The 25,493-nt window shown below is 42.5% G+C and overlaps 1 protein-coding gene across 1 annotated transcript in view; it reads right to left on the bottom strand.

The window, feature by feature from the left end:
- The window catches only part of LOC126337753 (NPC intracellular cholesterol transporter 2 homolog a), a 64,487-nt gene extending 39,333 nt beyond the window's left edge, over positions 1 to 25,154 (bottom strand). Inside the window, exon 1 of the mRNA XM_050001496.1 lies at positions 24,862 to 25,154. Within this exon, the coding sequence (XP_049857453.1) occupies positions 24,862 to 24,943 (82 nt within the window). The 5' untranslated portion in view covers positions 24,944 to 25,154. The remainder of the gene's footprint in view (positions 1 to 24,861) is intronic.
- Positions 25,155 to 25,493: the final 339 nt, after the last annotated feature.

The following is a 25,493-nucleotide window of genomic DNA, read 5'->3' as shown; positions in this document are numbered from 1 at the left end:
TCATTTATGGACTAGATTCAAATGATTTTTAATATATGGATTTTATCATATCTTTTCTGTAAAGCTGTATCCAAACTGTAGCTGTTTCTTCTGCAAGTATCCTTATGGGAACTATGAAGCCGAACTCTTATGCCTCATTTTATTAGTTCCTCTTTAACTGCATTTCGACCAATTGAGTCTACAGCGATATATTAATCAGTTTTAAAATATGAAACAGCAATCATTATAGGTATAATGGGTACTACCCTCGGGGAGTCCTTCACGTATCCCTATAGGTAGGGCTATCCTCTGCTGGGTATGCATGCCCCAGTTGTATACCAATACTGTAGTTCAGCTTATGAAAGAACTACAGATGTTTCACCAAGAAAAATTAATGGATAGCTCGGTCCACTAAAAAAAAAAATAAAAGTGGCTCCAGCTGAAATATGATTCAACCTACTGAAAAGCTACAGGCTGGTTTCAGTTTAAAGAATGAATAACTCAGTATGATAAACTACAATTGCTCCCACTCTAAAGAAATAAACGAATACTGAATTACAACCGACTGAAACGGTTGTTTTCTTTCCTTTGCTCCAATCATTACTATGAGAGCAACTGCACCACGCTCTAAGCGACAAAATAAGCTGAGGTCTCTCTCTTCGTCTATATCTGTAACGAATATGTCTTACAAGGACATCAAAAGGTGTCAGTTCCAGATACGTGCCATGCTGGAATATTCTGTTCTCTGATGGAATGCTGTACCGCCAAGTATTCCATGTGCTAATTAGCGCTGTAGTTTAGATAGAACAAAGTACATAAACTGCAATTAATGGAATTCTTTTTATATTGGCTTAAAGATCTGTCCACACGATAGCGATATGCCAAATTGCATTTTAGGAAACCGACGTTTCCCTTGCACGAGCGCGTGTGTCTAAGTCATTCTGGGATGACGTTCCAAATACTGCAAAGAATCTACAGGATAGTTGCTCCACCATAATGCCGAAACATTTCACCAGTTGGGAGTCCATATCGATTACGGTAAAGCATCTCCGTGTTAACAAGAAAGCATTTGACAAAAATGACATCTTTTCTTCAGAATTAATGTGAGCTCTAACTTGCACCTCCGTATTTACGGCCCGCTTTATTGCATCTTGCAATTTTTTGCCATGTTTTAATCTCGTTCTTTGAAGTTTGTGGCAGCTGCTAGTTTCGCAATATGATTTCCAGGCTGCTTCACATTATTTTATGCTGAAACACGTAGCCGGCCGGAGGTGACCGAGCAGTTCTAGGCGCTACAGTCTGGAACCGCGCGACCGCTACGGTCGCATGTTCGAATCCTGCCTCGGGCATGGATGTGTGTGATGTCCTTAGGTTAGTTAGGTTTAAGTAGTTCTAAGTTGTAGGGGACTGATGACCTCAGCAGTTAAGTCCCATAGTGCTCAGAGCCATTTGAACCATTTTGAAACACCTACGTTTCAACAAAACCAAGCTAATTAGGAATTTAACGAGGCTTAGGAGGTCCACAGCAACACCAGCCTATGCCTAAGACTGTGGAAGAGACAGTAGTATCAAAAAGTAGTCAGCCATCTGCAAGGCGAGGCTATAAAGTGACGGGATTGATGCTGGGCACAGTAAGTTCGCATGCACCAAAGATTAACTACCAATAGTCGTGAAGCGTGAAGCATTGTCAGTGGAACGTGGTATCTCTCGTGTCTGTAGACAAATCATTGTGGCTATGGTCTTCGTTTCTATTAGAACTTTTTCCCCAGGAAAATGAGTAAGAGCAACGAATTGTGCAATTCCAAGTTATCACGTACGCGAGTTTTTGAGTGGTTCAAGCGTTTCCTACATGGCCGTGAATACGTTGAAGACGACTCATGCCAGCGACGTTATTCAGCATCAAAAACGGATGAAAATCTCGAAAAGTACGTAATTTTATTCTATCTGACGGTCGGTTGGATTGGTCGAATGCTAAAACTCTAGGAATTGACAACGCGTAGGGCAAATCATACATAAATTTAACATGAGAAGAGTTTGCGTGGGCCTTTTGACAAAAATTCCCACAATCTAACGAAAGAAGCCCCTGAAAATGTTTGTATTGACACTCTGAATACCACTGAAAGTGATCCCCAATTCTTGAGAAGAGTTTTAACATGTGGCGAATCTTTTTTTCCCTTATGATCCAAAAACTAAGTTCCTGTCCATGCACTGGAAGAGCCAAGCGTCACCGAAAGCGAAAAATCTCGAATGATCGAATAGGATTCAAAGCGATTATTTTTGCGATCTTCAAGAAATTTTTATTTTCCTTGGGTTCCTGAAGGTCGAACTTAACGTTACTGCCTTGAGGTTCTTGCTTTACTCCGTGAGAAGATAAAAGATCCCAACTGAGGAACAAATCGTGAGTTCTGCAGAGCATTGTTAAGAGGTTTCTAGCGAAATACAGCATCCCAGCGTTAGATCACCTACCTTATTCTCCTGACCTTGTACCATATGACTTGTCTATTCTTCAAGATTAAGTCTGCTGTATAATGAACAAGATTTTCGTCCGTTGAAGCCGTGAAAGAAAAAGCGCCACGCGTAATCAATGAGCTCACATAAGATGACTTGCAACTCCGTCTCCACTAATTGAAAATTCGCATGGAGCGTTGTACGGATAGAGGTGGGGAGTATAGTGAGTGTTTTACAGCAATATTGCCGTTATTTTGTAGCCATAACTTATGACATTCACACAAAAAAATGGCATCTAAAGAGAGAAGCACCCACTCTTCATTTCGCAATTGTTTGTACAAGAGAAACATGTAAGTGTAAGAACATCCTGTTAAATTATTTAAAGAATTTCTGCAAGGGGGTCAATAGCTGTCTCTGGCTACTGCACTAACCGTAGCTATTATCAGCACGGATGAGAAGACTGGAACTGCAAATTGGAGTATTCCGGCCCGGCACTCAGTCATTTGTGAAAACTGGCGTGCAGTGGGGCTCTTTCGCGGTACGTGTGGGGTTGCCGGATGTGCGAGTCACGTAACCACACGAGATGCTACGGATAACCATTTTTCACGGACGCTGAGCACACGGATAGTGTGCTAGGCGAGTCTGAATTCCATATTGTGGTTGCCTGATGTCCGATGTGAAGGAAACCAGCGTGAACCTTGCAGTAAAATACTTCCTACAATTCGGTTACATCTAGTTACACGTCTTCCTTGCAGATGTATGATCTGCCGGTGGTACCCCTTGAAACTCCCTATCGCAATCCCCTCAGATTTGGTGATAAGATGGTCCAGTGGATACCCCGTCAATAACTAAATACAAATCAAGCATGAAAACAGGAAGGTGTCCTGAACCGTGGAAAGAAAAGAAGGGTTCAAAAAAACAAATAACCGTGGTGTCTTGGGCAAGTGGTTATGGTGTTGGTCTGCTGGGTTCAAAACGTCTTCGTGCCATTTACTTTCTCTTTTTTTCATAAATTATTAACTGTCCGTCGGGTCAATGAAATGTTTGTTCTTTCTGTAGTTTTGGCAGTTATACTAGGTCTACAACGTTGCTTCCGCCGTTTTTTCTCGAAGTTCGGGGCTTTATTGTGAAAAAGAAATCACGATTCATAGTATTGCCCGTCGCTGGCCACTACATTCTCCCATATTTCGGATAGCATACGAATCCCGTGGCGGAAGAACTAGGCATCTTTTGTGGGAATCCTTGAATCGATTCACTTTTGCACTTGTTGATATGATCGGAAGTGCTCGTCAGCCAGACTGTATGCCACTGATCGAAAAAGGTGGTAGTCAGAATTTTCAACGTTTCCATGTACATTTTGACGGGGTCGAGCAATGACCTGCTACGTAACTACCGTTACGTGCCTATCGCTGTATTGTGGCCTCTTGTCTTTCAGTGCTGGGATCGAACGCATTAATTGCTTTCGATAATTTCCTGTGACTCTTCCTCTGCTTCAGTTGCTACGAAAACGTTCTGTCTTCCACTGCCACTTATACATCAAAGTCACCGTTCTTGAGGCGTTAAAAATATTCTCTGCATATTCTTCCACTAATAGTTGCCTCACCACTGGTCTTACTCAGCATTTTAAGAGCTACAGCCGCAGATTTCTTCGTGGTAAAGCAGAAAATTAAAACTTCACTCAAATGGCGAGAAATGGGTACTTAAGTCGATGTACTTAATCGAGAATAACCTTATGATGCAATCACAAATCGACTAATATTTTTATTGCATTATGTTTACAGATGCCTAAGCTTATTATATTACACCTATGAGCAACCACCTGAACCCCACTTGCCGCTACTGCCGTCTACTGCAAAACGACGGAACCAATGATGTAGACCTAATACTAAACACTGATTATAGTATTTGAGTCATGTAAGAACACGTCACCGTCGCAATTACATACGATGAATAGTGAAAGCAGGCGAGACACCACATAGACGTCTCACAGCAATGAAAACAAAACTGTTACAACAAAGGAATTCAAGAACCAAAACTTCTAAAACTGAACGCAACTTCAAAAACGTTAAGAACATCTTTTGACGCAGCAAAGAGGAACTGTGATTCTGAAATTGTTGCGTTCATTTGCTGCAGCTTCTGTGACGAACTATTATGTTTTCATCATTTCCTTTGGAGTGATCACGTTCACATTCGTACGACCGCCTAAATTGGGAATGGAGGCATATCTCACCAGGCGCACATTAAGTGTATCAGTAGGAGATTTGTATCACATGACAATGCCGTGTATGGCACACCAGACATTTTCCCCGTGGAGGATTCGGTTGACTAGTCATGTCATCAAACGTTTGCGGTTCCCATTCGAAAGCCACGTCGACTGCTAACACTGTAGTTGTGCAGAATCAACTGCCATAGATCCTGTTGCTAACGGACGTTACACGGCGAAAAAAGAAGACGACACGCACGACGAAAGTGTGAACACGGCTCGCCGCTTAACCACAACTCCGTTGCTCTTTGACCGTGCTCTACACTGCGCTTCTATATCTTTGAACGTTCAGTTTCTATTTTTCTTTTTTTTTCCACAGTTCAGCATACCTTCTTCCTGTTTTCATGCGTGACCTTGTGTTCAGTTTTTGACGGGTGTGTCCACTGGGCCGCCGTTTTACCAATAAATCTGATGGGGGGGGGGGGGGAGGGAGGGAGGGGGTGCGATAGAGTGTTGCTTCCCTTGGTGTCTTTATGGGATGACACCAAACAAGCTTAATTCGGATTGCTTTCCTCTTATCGAACAATTATTTACTTTCCTCGTCTTTTCACTGACTTCTCTGAGCGTCCCAATCCAAAGAAGAGGAACAATGGAAGTTGCTTTCACTGTTTGTTCTCCCCCGTGATCGATAACATTAATACGAGACTAGAGCGCACACGCGTTTACCCACTGGCCAGTTTGCATGGGTACTCACACGGCATAACCTTCAGACGTTGCACTTGGGTGTGAGTGAAATTTGTGAATAGTGTGTCAGCTCTTGGGTCATTCCATGGTTACAGGAACGTGCCAGGAGGTCATCGCACTGTAACTATTTTATCTATTTCGTCCTGTTCTGTAACAATTCTTCGCCTAAATGAGTCAAATAGGGCGTGACTGCACGAAGCCATGTGAAATGCAGGGAAATTGAACGATTTTGATATGTTACCGCCTGTATTACAAGATTTCTTCGCACTTTTAATCTCAATACTTAACAACTTTACTGAAATATTAATATTAAATTATCGAAACACCCTTATTCCTCCTGTGTATGGAATCCACTTTCTCTTCGTTTACTTTTACGTGCAACGATTCTGGTTTAGGCTTCACCGTGTTCATTGTGAATAGCAACTAAAAGTACATAACAGCCTTTTTTGTATTTTAGTGTTGTCCAACTAGGACCACGTACCAACTTTACTTGCTGTTCTTTGTTTCCTATCTTTCCAGAATTCCGTTCTCTCTCCATGTTGGCTTTCTTTCTTTCGTCCATGTTACTAATTTTATGTTGCTTCTGCTTTGAAAACCTTCAGAATTCAGTATTTTAAAGAGGTCTGTTTTCCCCAGTCCTCGATGGTTCTTTTTAGTTCTTATTTCTATCATCCATGATATTGTCGATTTCTCCCTCCAGAAATACAGCCGTTATTGTTTCGTTAGCCTTTTCTCATTCATTCGCTGGAGGTGTCAAAAAATTTAATCTTCGCTTAGCTATTACTTCTGATATTCTCACATTGTAAATCATTACTTTCAATTTGTCAATCGTCTTCAGTTTGTATTGAACCCATTATTTTTCTAATAAACCGTCTTTAAAGTATATCTATTTCGTTCAAGCTTTTAGTTCATCACTAGGCATTAACATGCTTATAATCATTCTGGTCACCATGGTACGATGTTTTAGTTTTGTTTTTCTAGATATGGATTTCTTGTAAATATTCCTTTGCAAACCATATTCTCTTTCCATTTTCCTAACTCTCTGCTTCCATTTTTTTTAGTCTATTCTGTTGGGTAGTTTCTTCAAGATATTTATAGTTACTTACTCGCTCTGTTTTACCTATGTATGTCTATAAATTTAGGTGCATTTGTCTGAAATAGGGAGAAATTTAGGTGCATTTGTCTGAAATAGGGAGATCAATTCTATTTGCGATTTTTTCTGGGGAATTATTTGAATAACTGCTTCGATCACATTTTCTAAAGGTATTGCAAAATCGACCGCAAAAGCCAGATAATGTACCTTAACTCCATTTGTTCTTCCTTCCCAGGATCATTGGCTCAATTTTGTGACTAGTTCCAATCCCTCGATATCCTTACAGTTTTTCCTAGAAGGCAGTTAAGTAGAAAAGGTGATAAACCACCGCCTTGTCCACCACCAGTTTTTATTTCAAACGGTTGAGATCTCACCCATAAATTTAACTTTAGATACAGTTTATGTTCGAGTTTCACGAATTATGTTGCGTAATTTTGCTTCAACACCGAAGTCTTTAATGCTTTTATCTATTGTTTGTATGAACCGTATCCAATGCGTCCTTGAAAGCAATGAGTGTTACTACCATACGTTTGCTGGTGGCGGATTTTTGATTTCAAGTTAAAAGCTGTTCTGTGCGGGATCTTCCCTTTCGGAAACAACCTAATACACTCCCTGCTGTGTCTACATTTCCTGCAACTGTTCATGATAATTTTTCGTAACATTTTGTATGCCACTGGAGGAGGGTCACTTCTCTAGTCTGACATTTTGTTTGTGTTCCTTTTTATGTAGTGGGTCGATTAATTTATTGTATTTAACTTTCCATTAGGCTACACCACATTAGATTAGTTAATTTACTTAAATCCACGAAATGTATTTTTAAGTCTCTAAAACGAATACCGGCAAGAACAGATGTAATTGGTTACAGTAATTTGTGGTTTCACTTTACTTCATTTTCATAAATAACCTTCCTTCGTAGTATCAAAGCATGTTAAACTTTACGAAATGGGCAACTTTTTAAGCTCAGTGTTTACATCCATGCTTGCTTGCTTCAGGATAACATCTACGTTCCCACCTTAAGTAAAACAGTTCGATGGTTGTTTTTACTTCAGCTCAGGCACGTTTTGGCACTGTGCACCATCTTCCTTAATTTTGCCTGAATTACATATTTCAAGGGTTAACTTCTTGTGTATCTTGGATGGTGAAGCACATTTAGCTAGAAGCTTATTTATCATTTTTTCGCAGACAGACTGCCGCATATTTATTGCTGTCTGTTTCAAATTTTGTGACCCTAAAATCATTTGTTCTCAATGTCCTCGCATACCTCTTACTACTTCATATGTTATTGCTCCTATTCGCTTAACCTCGGACTTCAACTGTGGAAATACAATCTTACCTGTATCTATTATAACACTGTTCTGTGACGCACTGCCTCCAGGCATATCGAAGCAACATGCGCTGTTTTCTTATATGATTCACCACCGGCATCTACAGGTACGTTTTCGGTCACGAATCAACGAATGCCAGCTTGCTTTGTTGAAATTTCTGCTTCGTTACAGCGAACGCTGAATCTACAGTCTGCGTTTCAAAAGCACGTAAGTCGTTACGCACAGGAAATGATTCACCGAGGGCAGAACGCCAGTACAACGAGTGACAGCATAGTAAGTGTTTAAGTGATGACGCAGAAGCATCGGCAGCTGCGTGGGTGGATAGGTAGGTAAGAGCCAGTCGCGTCCCCGTTACGGCTGTACCGTTGGCCGCCGTCTTTGTGCCCCAGACGTGTCTGGCCGCAAACGTTTGCTTTACCGTTCACACACCTCCGTCCTACGCAACTCTTCCTGTTTGGCGTCCCCAACAATAGCTCAATCGGATATTTGTATCCTGGAAACAGTCTTAAAGGATTACGTCATTTTATGCTCCCAACATGCTTTTTTCCTTCTTTAATTTCAGTATTTTATAAAAACGGAAATGAAACTCAAATTTTAAAGCCCGCTAAAACGCTCCATTCGAGTCATGTGATGCCTGTGACGTCACTGGGTAGCTCACTGCTACTACAGTTACAATGCTAATTCACAGAATGTCCTGTGTTGCAATTTACGTTTTCGAAAATAAGTTAGAAATGGTGTGTAGTACCATACTGTACAAATACATCTATAAAAACTCCTGAAAAGTTATTGAATATTCCAGAGATTGAGAAGATCCATGAAACGTGGTTGCACTGTACTGGCAAATTGCCACCACGTCGACGTACAAGTTGACTAAATTTAAAACGTGTTACACTGTGAAGTTAACGTTAATTTACCTCCGACATACGGTCTGAAGGGTAGCGCCACTGAAGGAAATTAAACTTACTGTAAATTGTCATTTCCTGCGTCATTCGGCTGATATGTTGTTAGGGCGGTAGATAGTCGAATTTTGTAAGTTGATGTCCATGGATCGCTGGTTCGAATGTAACACGAGAGAATATTTCCAACATATTTACAAAACGACTCTACAGTCCTCTTTTATGAAAACCAATTCACAGTTACGGAACTTCACCGCATCGGCCAGAAACAGAAGACTTTTCCTTGCTGTTTACATGGGCTTATATTTGCAATCGCTGTTCACACGCGTCACGTTCAAAAAGATTTTTCCAGCTACGTGACCACACACTTTTTACATGATTAAAAACTATGTTTTTATCTTCGTAGTGTCAAGTTAGGATTCTTATTGTTTAAAATTTTGCAGTTTCATCATCTTACATAAAGATGAAGGAAGTCAGAGTGTGAACTAACGCGAATGTCTGAAACAAACATCAGAGCTCTTGCGTTTGTGTCTCCTGCATGTCGTACGCGCTTTATATCTCTCCATATAACCTCTTTGTCCTACATTTCGTATTGTGGGCGCACGTTGACATCTTCACTACTAGCAATGCTTTTCAAAAATGTAAATTTTTTGCTCGCAAAGTAAATGGGTTTATCCTCTGTTGTCCATTTCTCAGACTAATATTAATGTGAAGCTGTGTGTAATATATCCCACAATCTAAACAACTGCTGCAATCAGTTCTTGCTAACGCTATTTTCGTATTTAGTATAAAATTTAAAAATTACGACTCTCCCAGGATTCGAACGTGTGACTTAGTAGTCGGATACACTAACCGTTGCGCCACTGAACACAGCTGAATGCAGTATCTCTGATGAGCCTCTTCTACAGACGAAATCAGTACTAGGTTTTGCCAAGAATAATTATTTTGTGCTTTGGATCATTGCTCATGACTGATAATCCACAATCTAGTTATTATATAAGGGGACATATGCAAAAGTTCTACAGTTTCTTGGTTTTGAGTGAGTTTAATGATGTTGCAGGCAGCAGAGAAAATGTCCACCGTTGGACACTTTGCCGCTCTAAATGGGTGGAGCATAAACGCATCAACTTTCGCAAGGCTACCACTATTAGCGTTCAGAAAATTGCTTTCTATTGTTACTTAAAAGTTGTAATTGCGCTTTCCATGACTATATATACCTGAACTGTTTGCAGAAAAAGTACGTGAACGTTCCCTTAACACACGTATAGCTTCGCCTTTCTCCTAGTCTGTGACGTCACCAGAGCATCAGCGAATAACTGCGTTCTCGATCACGTGACGAAATCCTATAATTTTGTTAGCTGTAATTACATAAATATACCTTTTCATTCTTATTCAACTAGGCTAAGGAAACTGGCTTGTTACGATATTTCATTTGGATGTTATACACAGAGCGATTTTTCACGTCGATGCGACGAATAAGCTATTTTCCTGAGTTAAAACTATAGTGAGGATTCATTAATTAAGACTTCTGGGCTATGTGCCCGTGGTCGAACAGTAGAAATTCTACCACTGCCTCCTAGTCCGGAAGTTTGAATTAAAGAAGGCGCCGGCTGTGATCGCCTACATTTCATGATGGTTCGGACTGTCATTCTCATCGATTATAAGATTTAAACAGCATTTACGGTGAACATCTCACAAAATACGTAGTTTTTACCGCCCCAATAATACAGTGGTCTACGTTTGCATATCTAGAGGCGCTATTTTTCTTGCTGTAGTAAAACCATATGCTCTACTCATATATTGTTATTTTTTAACAGTAAATTTTAATGTCTTTTACATCTTTCGTATCTATTCTGCTACATGGTCTCTCCAAGATATGTGCAATTTATTAACCGTTCCTATTTCACCCATTCGTTTTTTATACATTTTGCTTTGTGTATCACGAATTTAATTTTAAACAAATTCTGAAACCATTCTTGTTTTTTGTAGGCGTTTCTTAATTCTTTTTTTTGTTGCATTTTATAAGAGATAAAAGCATTCTACATATCTTTGGCAGTTTCTTCATAGTCGTGCAATGAATATCCGTTTTTGCAAATGGAGCAGGAATGAATAAAACAAAGTAACTAGCAGGATGGCAATAAAATGAATTTGTGATTGTGTGTATAACTGGGAAGACGGCGGCGTCACGCTGTTCTTGTCGGTGTTCGCAACCCATCTATACACAGTGGAGGGGAATCGGGTGAGCCGTGTGGTTCAGACACTGTCCTATCAATGGTGGAGAGTTTCATCCAGCTCCCGACAGCACCGCTCTAGCCTGCATGAACAACCTGACTACGTAGTACGGTTTTGTAGCATTTGGGAATTTCCTTCTGTTCATGGTCAAAGCGCGGAAATTTTTTGTATCTGATAGTGGGTTTTGTAGCCCTTTTCCGACACTCACAAGCGGACCAAGCCTAATCCTCATCACCAATTTCGTTCTAATTTTTGGTATATGAAGGACCTTGCCAGAATGGAATGTGGAAGAGGTGCGAGCTCCAAATGGGAAAAGTGTGTAGAAGAAATAGCATTTTGGAGACGGTTGGGTGCGGCATAAGCCATTTCATTTGTGTTAGCGAAGGTTCCAGGCAGCGGTTGTTGCGGAAAAATAAATGCCTAGACCCTACATCTAGACCCTATGAGGAAACTAATTTCAATTTTTACGTGAAACTGCAAACGAACCAAAATAATGCTCAGTATATTGTATTTACTAATGGTTTTACAAGAGCCACGAAAAGAAATATATATGTTGAGTAGGCCTCCAGAAACTGTGGATGGCTGCACAGGAAATGGGAAAATCATCACATCAAGATCTGTTAAACTTGCAGCACCCAAAAAATTTTTTGGCTGATGTGATGAGATCGTACATGCCGGACAACAAATTTATTCTGTTACTTGTCTCGCAGCGAGGACAAACAAATCCAAAAAAAATAAGATTTTTCAAATTAAAGGATTGCCGTCTTGGAGCATTTCTTCCCCAAATGCGTTCCCGTAGCGTAACCCCGCGCTTATTTCTTCTTATCGTCGGGTAAAGAATATGACCATAAAGCTTCAAGACCGCTCTTATGGAGAGAGGAAAAAGGTAAACATCGCGAGAAGACCGCTTCAGAATGAACTCCATTCTAAATTACTTGCTACCCTAGCCACTAATTGGCGAAACTATGCTTTGCTCCAGAACTGTGCGATGATAAAGAGAGCCTTTCATCAATGTAATCCAAGAATTTTTTTATAGAAGCTATCAGCCATATAATTGCAAAATCCGGCGTTTTTAACGTGTGTGAAAAAATTTACTTATTTTTACGACAAATATCACCCCAGAACGTGGAAATCATTAACTGAAAAATAATAAAAGTACGCGGTTTTATACATGAAGTTCTTTCCATCTTTCAATCCCTTCCTGGAAATTCATTTGCAATTCTGAAGTTTCTTTCGGCTTTTCTAATCGTGCTTTTTATGCACAAATAATGAAGACAATATATTTAGTATTATTTCGGCTTATCTGCAGTGCGGTTCTAAGCGCTTCAGTGTGGAACCGCGCGACCGCTACGTTCGGAGGTTCGAATCCTGCCTCGGGCATGGATGTGTGTGATGTCCTTAGGTTAGTTAGGTTTAAGTAGTTCTAAGTTCTAGGGGACTGATGACCTCAGATGGTAAGTCCCATAGTGCTCAGAGCCATTTGAACCATTGGAATATCCGCAGTGTAACGTAAAGACTGATAAAATGTTTCCGCATAGGGACTCTACCGAACGATCCTCATTACCTACTTTCCGCTGCGCCAGCTGCTACCTGGAATCTACTACAAGAAGCAGCTCATGCCCTCATTTTTTCTAAACGCTTGGCCGTCTGGAGCTCCCTCTTCCGTCACGCAATCCTGGCCAAGCAGCCGAGGTGTTGCATCGACTACTGCGTCAGCACAGTTTCACAGGCCGGCCTCGCTACGCTGCATCTGCTAGCGTGATGCCCGCATGTTCGTCAAACTGCGCAATCGCTTCCGTACTTGTCCGCGCGGTCACACGAGACTTTCGAAATAACGCCCGACAGGTAAAGCGGTGAGCCGCTTCTCTGGAAATGTTGAGTGTACCGAAACTTGAGTAGTCACAACAACTTTCACAACATTTCCATACTGGTTACACAACAAAAAAACAGTATGAGACGAGATACATGTTCGATAGCCTAAGTACACACGTGGCGAACCGGCAAGTCATTTTCTTTCGCATTTAGCCCCTAATTTTGAGTCCTCTCCGAACTATAGTGAAGTAGTAGTTTTGTAAAGTGTCTGATTCATCTATGTTCACTTGTGACAAAATTTAAGACCATCAGTAGCTTTGGTAGGAGCGTATGTTCGATCGTGGTTCACTGCTCATTGCCCTCTAAGATTTTTTTAAAATTTTAGTTCCCAGAAAAAAATTCTTATGCATCCCGCTCCTAAAATAGAAACGCTCAAGGACAAGACTTCAGAATGACTTCAACCAGAGTCACAGGCAAGGGACAGACTATTTTCTTACAGGTTTGGCTTGAATAAGCAGCTTTCCCTCCTAAGCATTCATACAGTCAGTATGTGAACAGGAGCTGCTCCGAGTGAACTATCTTACTGGAACGACCGGTCACTTCTTTACCGTAAGAATCCATCATTTCATAGGAGTTCAACGGGTTGGATAACATAATAGAAATTTCTCAAAAGCAGAAAGGGGAAGGAGCGATTTGTACTTTGGTTCAAATGGCTCTGAGCACTATGGGACTTAATATCTGAGGTCATCAGCCCCCTGTAACTTAGAACTAGTGAAACATAACTAACCTAAGGACATCACACACATCGATGCACGAAGCAGGATTCGAACCCACGACTGTAGCGGTCTCGCGGTTCCAGACTGAAGCGCCTAGAATTGCTCGGCCACCGCGGCCGGCTGTATTTATTTTGAAAAAACTTTTGATGACAGATTGCGTTCAATATTGACTGCCATCTTGGACATTAAAACCTTCTTCATAACTATCACTGTTATATTTCTTAAGAGGAAGTTCTGTGCAGGCAATTTGTTTATATCTACCATGGGCGCTGACAGCCAGGCCCTCAATGGTCCTTATACTTTCAATGGATGAGCGGGGTAGCATCCCAGCTGTTCCGACCCTGAAAATTAGTTAACTAGGAAATCGATAAATGTACATACAACATACAATAAGCCAAAACATGACCGCTGCAGACACGTGACGCAAAAACCAAAGTATGTAGCAGACACGGACCGGGGATCACCTAGGGAGTATATGGGTTGGAGACAAATTCTTTGAGATAAGCGACTTTGACAAACGGCAGATTATTACGCAGAGCCGGTGAACCAGTGTCTCTAAATCACTAAGCTGGTCGAATGTTCATGTCCAACATCTACAGAAAGAGGTAGGATAGTGAAACTACCACAAGGCGCTAAATGGTTGGTCGTCCACGAATCTTCACAGTACATGGGGTTCGGAGACTTGTCTGCTCTGTGAAAGAATCTGTGGCATTTCTGCCGAAAGAGCACAATGCTGGAGCACGCATGTGTGTTTCGGAGCACACCGTTCATCGTACATTGCTGAACATGGATCTCCGCAGCAGACCACGCCTACGTGTTCACATTTTGACGTAACGATATCGTCAATTACGGTTGAAGTGTGCACGGGACCATCGAGATTCGAGCGTCAGTCAATGAAACACGTGAGCTCTTCGGGTGAATCACATTTTTGCTACTCTAGGTTGATGGTCGTCTCTCCAAACGCCCTCATCGAAAAAGGCGGCTCGGAAGTGCAGCGCTCCACGGTGCATACTGGAAGCAGTATTTTTCTATGGAAGCATTCTCCTGTGCTTGCATGGGATCTGTGGTAATAATCTGAGACACGCTGATACCTGCGAGTCAGCTGAATCCCTTCATGCTTGATGTCTTCCCCGACGGCGAAGTCATCTTTCAGCAGGACAATAGTTCGTGTCAGACAGAACCGCGCGATAGCGGTTTGACGAGCATTATGGTGAACTCACGATGTCTCGGCGACCAAATTCGCCTGGTGTAAATCCTATGTAACCAACTGGGTCGCTATCGAGAGCCATCACCGCGTACGCAAAACAGTGGCCGTTATTTACGTGAATTACATGACGTGTGCGTAGACTAATGCCACATACCTCCACAAATTAACATACTGTCGGATGATGTGCAGAATCAGTTATGTATTTCGTTCCAAAGACGGACAAAAAGCTATCAGGCAGGAGGTCATAATGTTTAGGTTAATCAATGTAAACAACAACTGAAGTCGATGGAATAAAAACCTATACGACTATTCTGGATGTGACGTAAATACAGTGAGGTAAATACTCCATAAAACGTTACTAACACCTCTAATGTGCGAGTTAGATGCAAAAAGTAATACTGTCAACACTAACTTACGACGTCACAGGTCACATGTGGGAGACAGAACTCTGGAGCATCTTACGGAAGAAACGGCAGGAATTCTGAGACTACTAAAAACACTACTACAAGGAAGACAGATGTGAACTGCGCAAAAACCTTTTTTGTGGAGTAAATGTGGCCTTCCGCACTATAGAAGTAGTGCTAACTAACCAAAAATAGCTTCCTAAATAGTCAAACTGCGTACCGGAGCGGGATCCTAACTCGGGACCTTTACCTTTCGTGAGCAAATGCTTTACCGACTAGCTACCCTAGCAGTATTCACAACCCGGCAGGACCTCGTCTCCTACCTTCCACTATTCACAGAAGGTAGGAGATTAAGTACTGCCGGAGTTGCGAGGACGGCTCATGCGTCGTGCTTAGGTAGCCCAGTCGGTAAAGCACTTGCTCTGAAAGGTAAAGGTCCCGAGTTCGACTGCCGGTCCAGCATACCGTTTTCATCTGGCTGCAAGTTTCATTTCAGCACACACTCCGCTGCTTCACAGTAAAAATTTCATTCTGCGAACAAAAAAATATTTGTTTTTAACTCTCCAGGCTTTCCCGGCGATATCTTGACATGTCGAATAATCGGGTCTACTGCCGGATGTTTGTGTCGCTCTTCCACAATATTTCGTCCACGTAAGCCGTTGCCTTCTTCAGGTGCTACCTGAGACTGCCGTATTCGAGGATCTTGTCCATACTGGGCAACGAGTTACGTGGCCCAAATATTGTGCCACAGCGACACAAACATCCGGCAGGAGACCCGATTATTCCACATGTCAATATTTGTTTTGTCAGCGACCAGCCTTGTTATGTGTGAGCGGCGTAATCTTACACGACACGGAGTGCCACCGAGAGAAAGTGAGTCTCCAGAGAAAGCGAAATTGAAAGACCGAGAGCCATGAAGACTGGAGAAGGAGGCTGTTTGAATGTCAGCCACGCACGATCAGGCATCGAGGTGCGTATTCCAGTTGCCCATTCGAACCGTCTTCAGTTAATGGCAGTATTTATAGGCATCCAAGCTTGTGAAATGCCACGGTGGCACGTTTCGCAACGATCCCCAAGCACTCCAAGTGAGCACAACGCACAGAAGCTCTCACATGGTCCACACACGCTACATTTAGAAATAACGTTCGTGAATAAAATGCGTTATTGTAAGCCAGTCTGCGAAATGTCATTAACTATTGATGGACTCCACTGCCACAAATGAAAGGACGACGAATTGGTCCCGTATGAGTGCGAAAAGAACCATATTTTTTGAAAGGTCGGATAATTATGGGTAAGAAAACTGGAAATACGAAAAATACTAACTGGGTCCATAGTTACATACCTTTTAGATGACCATCTCGTTTGCAACCTAGTTTTTGATGTTTTTTATACTATTGCTCAGTTTCGCCATTAGACGGGTTTTAGGTATCGCGCACCTAAATAAATTTTCTCGACTGTATGACCAAGTTTAGGTCACAGATAACGTCTATAGGCTTTTACTTCTGTGTGCAGATCAAATGACATCTGCAGAAGATCGAAGCTATAGACATGATTTACACACAAGACCTAGAGAGAGATACTGTCAACAAATTCCTTTAGGTGCCTAAAAGTGGCCGAAGGTATAAATCGCGCAACAGTACAACAAAATCAAACTGACAATTTGAAGTGGGATGAAATCTAAGAAATATTCTTTTTAATTCGTGGTCCAATGTTTTAAAACATTTTCATGGGTTTGCGTGGAATAAGATGAAGTATCACGATGTAATATCTTCTATTTTAGTCTATGAAGTTTTATTACTACACTGAATGCTATTACATAGCGGTATGTTGCGTTTGTGTTATGACGGATTTCTGTAGTGAAGCGGTGATCATAGAACGTGGGGTCAAGAACACCAGGAGGTTCCGACCTTAATGCAGTATCCGACGAATAAATCAAACAAAAATATACTACCCCATTATTGTTACAGAATACGACAAAATTTCGGAATGGGCACAGACGTTACTCGAACCATTATCTGTGACTATTTCTTTTTCAACTTTCTGGCTAAATAACGATAATTTTTCCATCACCCGATTTCGAACCAGCTACTTTCCCAACAAGAGTCACTGTGTTGTACCTTATGAAACTCCTCTGACAGACAGGCAAGTCGATCAAGAGATCGAAATGAAAGGAGTGAATTATAATAGAAAACGAACGCTTGTGGAAATTACAGAGGGTGCTGAAAAGTAATGCTTCCAAATTTTGTGACAACTCAAAACTTTAAATGAAAAACGTCATTAGGGTACTACTAGTTTCTTCATGTCTACATATCTCTAACCGTCTGCAGCAAGAGGGCCCCAAATTGTGGCTGTAACATGGTGGCACGTATCTTAACTGAGGGGTACGAGACGGAGAGTGCTTAATCGCTTCTAATTTTTATGAGTTCGTCCACACAAATGGAGCATCCTCTCTCTCGGAATGAGAATGGCTGAACCCTACACCATCGCTGCGACATCTGCAACAATCCGACGTCTTAAGTTCACTGTCGTCGACTATTTTCCACAGTTCCGTTTTGGCCCCATCCGATTTACATCTGTTTCCAAAACTTCAAGAACGGCGTCCAGGACTTGACTGATAGTGATGAAGCGATGCAAGCATAAGTGAGGTGACTCGGCAAAGTCACATTCTGGAGTGGTGGTATCAACAAACCAGTCTCTCGATGGGAGAAAGAGGTTCGTCGCCCCTCTGACCTGAGAAATAAATGAATACTTTATGAATAAAGATGTAGAATGTTAATAACGTTGGTTTTATTTAAGTAAGTTTTCACATAAGCTCGGAGGCATTAATTTCTAGCACATCCTCGTATATATATATATATATATATATCTTGGTACGGCCTACAATCCATTTCTTAACATTTATCTGCAGTGTCAGATTTCCCTTTCATGCCTTTTATAAAATACAGTATACTGATTATTTTTTCGGTTTATTTGGAGTGTAAGCAACTTGAAAATTAAAAATAAACGTTTTCCTTTAGGAAATCGATCCTCTTATTGAACGTCTGTATTCTTTCTAATGCGCAAACTGCTCTTTGGAAACCATGTTAACATAAATAGGCCATGAACCCCATCCAACCCATTTTTCTCTCGAAGCTTGGCAGTGTGGAGCTCACATTCCACCACTTTCATTTTTGGTCAAGCCCTGCAATATGCGATAAATCTGGACGAAATCTGATGAATATGCGCGTCCCGTTCGTAGTGTATGTGCTCTCTGCAGCGCTCCATTGCAGGCTCCGAAGACATGGTAGCCACCCAACACGTATTCAGCCATCCCTGTCTGCCAGGTTGAAGCGTGTCCAAAAACACCACGTAGCTGACAGCTCAGCACACAGCGACGTTCGTCACGTGTCAAAGAAGTCTTGTTATTTCTGGGTGGAGGAAGCAGTCGTATTGACGTGCATGTCACCATATAAGTCTAAGGCAGACAGCGTCGAACCGAAGAAACTGACTGGTCCACAGCAACCAATAAAGTGGGTGACGCTGTACGGCATTCTATGGCCGTCGTTTATGGTTAAAAATTGGTTCAAATGGCTCTATGGGACTCAACTTCTGAGGTCATCAGTAAACCTAACTAACCTAAGGATATTACATACATCCATGGCCGAGGTAAGATTCGAACCCGCGACCGTGGCGGTCTCGCGGTTCCAGACTGTAGCGCCTAGAACCGCACGGCCACTCCGGCCGTGCTCATTTATGGTGATCACAGCCCTCTTATGCAATGGTCACACACTCGCGGCCGTGTCTCAGCTGCATGTTCTGTACCAGCCATGGCTCACCACGACGCCCAATTCTCTGAGAAGTGTTACGTTCGAATTCGCTCAACCTGTGATGTCGATGAGACGTACTATAACTTCCTTGTCCGTCTTCGCTTCTATTTATTAAGTGACTCGATTGGTGGAATACCACCCGAGGGACCGTGCTGCAGAGCTGAAGTGCTCTCTGTACTATAACCGTTTGTCGCCGATACACCTACATATCGTATTTTTTAATATATTCTGCACCTTTCCTTCTGAACTGTACAATTATCACTAAAGTTATCATAGCTGAGCACTTCAATACGTTCCACAAACGAGTACCAATTCTTGCAATTCTTGTGGAGATGAAGTTTGGATGCAGTGTCTAGTCGACATAATTAGTGACAAACGTTTAGGGAGGACATGTAAGGAAATAGTGCTTTTATCGAAGTAATTATGTCGGCAATCTAAACCTCGATCCTCGGGAACGCAAATCATGTCGGCAACCATAAGCGGCTTAGGGAACACTGACCCTTGGGAACATAAATTTAATGTGCTAACCAGTGCACCACCTCGCTTGGTCTTTTTACTCGGTGTCAATGAGTTAGGGATAATAAGTGCCTTATCAAAGCATTACTAGTCGAACATAATCTTTGATCACCTGTCTTCCTTCGCAAATCGAGTCACCCCATGAAGCGCATCCAGAGGTAGTGGGCAGGGGGAGGCAGTGAAGCTACAAAATAACAGTAGGCAGGAATTTTCTTGCATCTAAAAATACTGCTACAGGCGACCGTGGACGCTAAGAATCGGAAGGAGCGCTAATGATTTATTCAGGAATCCACACAAGGACCAATCGAGCGATCCACAAATTTAATGTGTGTAGGCGCTATGGCCAACCGACCGACTAGCTTTTTTACCGAGCGGTCGGTTGCATACGATAACGAGTGTTGACCGCCCCTCCGCCCCCCGGGAAAAGTTCATCTTTCGTCGTAAGCGCTGAGTATAGCCGCTCGGGACGCGCCAAGGCTGCACACTAATTGGTCGGTTGGCGTGTGTGCAGCCCAACGTACCAACAAAACCAACGAGATTACACGTCAATGTATTTTCATACATATGAAGATAGTGTTTTCGAAAGAACAGATGTCATTGATGACCGTACAGTTTCTCTAGAGTAAATGATAATTGAAACCCTCAGCTGCGGACAGGTGTTGTTGATATACCTCGATGGGGACAGCTGAAAATGTGGCCCGACCGGGAATCAAACCCGGGATCTCCTCCTTACATGTCAGACGCTCTATCCATCTGAGCCACCGAAGACATGGCAGCTGAGTGTTTCAATTACTATCTTCATAGATATAGTTAAAGGCTACCCAGCCACTGACCGTCTGTGCGAATGCGCACAAGTTGCCCGAACTCTTACGGGAATCGCCAAAGTGTGCGCGAGTAATGAGTGGATGGGCAAATATCTGTTAGGTACATTACATATGTAGAATTGTGGGTCTCACGGGAGGCGTGCAAGGGACAACGTCCCTGCAGTCGCGCGCATCATCTGTGTCCTCGGTGGCTCAGATGGATAGAGCGTCTGCCATGTAAACAGGAGATCCCGGGTTCGAGTCCCGGTCTAGGCACATTTTCAGCTGTCCCCATCGAGGTATATCAACACCTGTCGGCAGCTGAGGGTTTCAATTATCATTTGATGATTTTCAATGTGAAAAGCTTGTATTTACTGCAGAAGGCTGAATCAGATTACGACTGGCACTCTAGCAAGGACTCTTGTCGGCATGCAGTGTTCTGCATCACAGACGAGGGCGATGCTCGTGCAGTTGGCTGATCCGTGCCGTTAATACGGACGCAGCCGGAGTTAAAGTCTGCCCGAAACAATGGCCCATTTACACTAAAGGCGGCTCGTTACGGGGCACCCGCGGTCTGGCAGCGTCAGCACGACCGCCGCGAAGGAGGACGGCTGAGCAGCGAAAGGGCGGCACCTTCTGCGTGGGCCTTCACACCGATTACCGACGCCTGTTAGGCTGGCACGCTGCTGGCTTCACTAACCTACAGCGGCATTCACTTAATTTATAATACTAGGCGTTTGGGTCACCTCAACTGTTCATTGGCGTTTTGTTTATGAAGAGTGAGTCATTCCATTGGCGTTGCCATATACAACTGAATCTTCTAACGCAGACGATTGGTGCAAGGGATTTTTGTAGTGGAAGTAATTTATTCCTGCCTTGCACTGGCAGAGACGTGGAAATTTAGTAAAAAAGAGTGTGATAATCTCAGTGAATTTAAGGCACCGATAAGACAAAATTTCAGCCATATCTAAACTGATCAGATTTATTCATCCACAAATCATCTCTCAAATCTGTAGGATTTATCATTGACAACGGTATCTAGCCCTACTCACGGTCCATGAGAACAGGCATCTTAGTAGGTGGGTTACAATTGGACACCCCGGAAGAAAGATTCCTGCTTCGATACGCAGAAATTTTTCGAAATTCGTTATCACTATTACACACAAGTTTTTTTTATCTTTTAATGAGGTCCACAATTTAATTCTGTTTAATTCAGCGGTCAGAGATTACCATGTTGACGCTATGTAATCATTTAAGATAATTTTCAGCGCGACGGAGTGGCCGAGCGGTTCTAGGCGCTAGTCTGGAATTGCGCAACCGCTGCGATCGCAGGTTCGAATCCTGTCTCGGGCATGGATGTGTGTGATGTCCTTAGGTTGGTTAGGTTTAAGTAGTTCTAAGTTCTAGATGACCGACGACCTCAGATGTTAAGTTCCATAGTGCTCAGAGCCATTTGAACCAATATTTGCCATCTATTATTTTTTCCCTACCCGAGAACTTTTCAAATAAGTGTAAATATGGAAACTATTTGCATGCAGCTGTTTCTATAAACCAGATGGTGTCCCTGATGAAATCTAGTAATTAGGCTGGTGAAGAGCTATTCATAAATATCGAATGCCGAAAGTTCTTCTAGTGAGTATTTTACTAGGGACTCCTCGAAGATAATCACTCCCTTTGAATTATAAGTGAATTTCATGATGCAATACCTATAACCCCGAAGTAAGAATATTTCAGATGCGACAGAACACCGAAGTTCACTTTCATACTTTTGAATCTTTAAAACTGAACTCTTGCCAATGACTAGAATGTAGTGGAATTTGGAAGATTCTGATGCCTGTCCCACAACATATGAACTGCATGCAACAGCCAGTGTAAATTCAAAACATACTGATCATTCGGAACAACGCTTTTCACATTTATTCTGTAATGGAGGAACCGAAGTGGATCACATGTTACCTTTCCATTAGCCGGATATTCTACCGATATCTGCTACTTAATTGCATTTTGTGGCAAACAGAACGAAGCACATTGTCTTTGAGAACGGTCAGGTGTGCCTCTAACGCATGATCATACCGGTATCATTTGTGTTACACAACTGGGATCAGGGAGATATTCGCAACAAACTTTATGCTGAAGCGTTCCTATAGAGTGAAATAATGGGCACATAAAAACTGCGTGACTACCTCCTACTTCTCGATTTGCACTGAGTCAACACCATGGTTAAGTTCCGTAAAGAGACGAACGGAACAACAAAATGTGAATTAGCTGCCGTTTTTATACATTCGCGAGCTGTAACAACGTAGTCATTGGATAAAACGGATTGCTAATGTACGTACAGACATTTTCTCCATCCTCTCTGATTTAAGTTTTCTGAAACTAGTTCTGGTGAATACTTATTACTTCATCACGAGCACGACAGATTCATATCTGCCCGAGCTGTATGGCTACCTGTCCACATACAGAACAGTGCGAATGATAACTAGTTTGACAATCACATGAAATCTCTATCACGATCAAGACAAATCATTTGTACTAAATACTGATCATAGACCTCTTTAAGAGTAAGTGTGAGGTAGCTCTTAGACATACAGGATAATAAATGCTGAAAAATCTGAACCTGCGGGCGCACTAACGAGGTTTAGTATCTCAAGAAATCCTACTACAAAACTTTAAGGTCGTAATTATATAAATTCTCTTACGTATCTGCTCCGTACACGCGGCTCAAACAAGAACTATACGCTATGTTTCCATCCGCGAAAGGACCAGAAACAATGATTCTTGTGTTTACCGATGTGTAAAGTCTGATGGCGTACAGCGTTTGGTTTTCATTCTATTAAATGTAGAGAACGTGGAGCTGCATGTAGCACGCTTTTGGTGTCTACCATGCCTATTACTTGAGGGGTTGACAGTGTAAAGTCGGAAGTACTGTTTGGTGTCTGATCTGCAAACAAAACTTCATTGCCAAAACTATTATTGATGAAGCTAGGGTATCTAACAAAATAAAAACTCTGATCGAAATAGATCCGCATTGTAGGCTCAGTTTTGGCGAGAACGGACTGTTCCGAGCTTATGTTATGCACAGAGCAGCTCAACTTTTCTGACTTAAGTTTCAAATACGAATAATATAGCATCGTATCATCCTGTATATTTAAATATTAAAGTAGGCAGTAGCATATATACTGAGCTACCCGTTTCCTTAATCTACGGAACAACGGGTATGCTGCATGTTCGAAGAACAGTGGCTATATTCTTCTGAAGGTAACTTCATCTACATGGATACTCTGCAAATCACATTTAAGTGACTGGCAGAGGGTTCATCGAAGCATCACAAGTCTCTTATTCTCATCTCGTATAGCGCGCGGAAAAAACGAACGCCTGTATCTTCCCGTTCGAGCTCTGATTTTCCTTATGTTATGGTGGTAATCGTTTCTCCCTATGTAGCTGTGCGTCAACAAAATATTTTCGCATTCGGAAGGGAAAGCTGGTTCGAATCCTCCCTCGGGCATGGATGTGTGTTTGTTTTTAGGATAATTGAGGTTAAGTAGTGTGTAAGCTTAGGGACTGATTACCTTAGCAGTTAAGTCCCGCAATATTTCACACACATTTTTGGGAAAGCTGGTGATGGGAATTTTTTTTGCGAAGATTCCGCCGCAACGAAAAACGCCTTCGTTTTAATGACTTCCATCCCAAATTGAGTCATTTCAATAACGCTCTCCCCTATTTGGCGATAACACAAAACGTGCTGCCCTTCTTTGAACTTTTTCGATGTACTCCGTCAAGCCAATGTGGTAAGTACCCGACTCCCTGCAGCAGTATTCTAAAAGAACGGACGAGCGTAGTGCATGCAGTCTAGGGTCTGCTACATTTACGCAGTATTCGGTTAACCTTCCCCACATTTTCTGTGCGTTCCTTCCAAATTAAGTTGTTTGTAACTGTAATTCCTAGGTACTTCGGTTACACGATAAATCAGTCAAATCTAAATGTCAAATTCAAGTACGTTTAACGGATTCCTTTTAGCACTCATGTGGATGACATACTTTTCGTTATTTTGGGTCAATTGCTAGTTTTCGCACCATGCAGGTATGGTTTTTAAATCTGTTTTGCAATTTAGTTTTGATCAACTGACGACTTTACTAGTCGATAAATGACATCGTCGTCTGCAAACAACCTAAGGCGGCTGTTCAGTTTGGCTCCCAAATCTGTTTGTATAGATAAGGAACAGCAAAGGGTCTACAACACTACCTTGTGGAATGCTAGAAGTCACACCTGTTTTACTCAATGACTTTCCTTCAATTACTAGGAACTGTGACATCTGACAGGAAATCACGAAACCAGTCACATAATTGAGACCATATTCCTTAAGCACGCAATTTCACTACAAGCCGCTTGCGTGGTACAGTGTCAATAACTTGGTGGAAATCCAGAAATTCGGAATCAAATTGAAATCCCTTGTCAACAGCACTGAACACTGAGGGCATACTCTGGAATACGCAAAATACAGTTGCACCAGGAACTGTTCAGACAATAGCTACCATCTCGCATGTAATTGATCAGTCTTGTACAGCTACATTTTCATACGAATTGGGGTAGTAAGAAAGCAACCGTCTGGCGACCCACCTGTACCGCAGTGCTTGACTGCTGTGGCTGCCGCCATGGCGGGCAGCAGCGCGGCTAGCATCAAGGCGGCGAAGCGGGCCATGCTCCCTGCTGTGTGTTGTGGCTGGCGGCGAGACGTCGACTAACCGGTGCACCGTGCTGTGGCTGCGCTGCGCTCTGCTCTGCTGCCCCACTGGACTGGCTTCGGCCGGCCGCTACCACAATGCGCCGCCGGGCCCCGCTTTCACTCGCTCTAGCTGCGGCTATGCTGACCCCTCCAGCGCTACACCGACGCCGGCAGACACGGAAGTCCAGACCCGCCGCTACGGCTGCTTCTAGACTTTATAGCCCACCGTACGAGACGAGCGTGCAAACACACGGGCAAGGAGACACTCTGACATGTAGTTCATATAGATTATGAGCCGCAAGGGCAGGGTTATTCAGGGACGCCAAAACAGCCCTATCGTTCTCTACATGACATACGCTGCTGCATAAAGAACTCCGGCCATCTCTGTGTGTTGAGGCCGCTACACACGCACCAATTCATCGACAGACAGACCAATTTCGTGGCAGTCTGCACCCGTCCCAACCGACAGCACTCAGCGATATTGTTCTAATCGTTCAAATGACTCCGAAAAAAATGGCGCTGAGCA

Source organism: Schistocerca gregaria, chromosome 1 (assembly GCF_023897955.1).
Source record: "Schistocerca gregaria isolate iqSchGreg1 chromosome 1, iqSchGreg1.2, whole genome shotgun sequence".
Lineage (NCBI taxonomy): Eukaryota > Metazoa > Arthropoda > Insecta > Orthoptera > Acrididae > Schistocerca > Schistocerca gregaria.
Note: the sequence above shows the minus strand (reverse complement) of the source record. Positions and strands in the feature narration are given on the sequence as shown.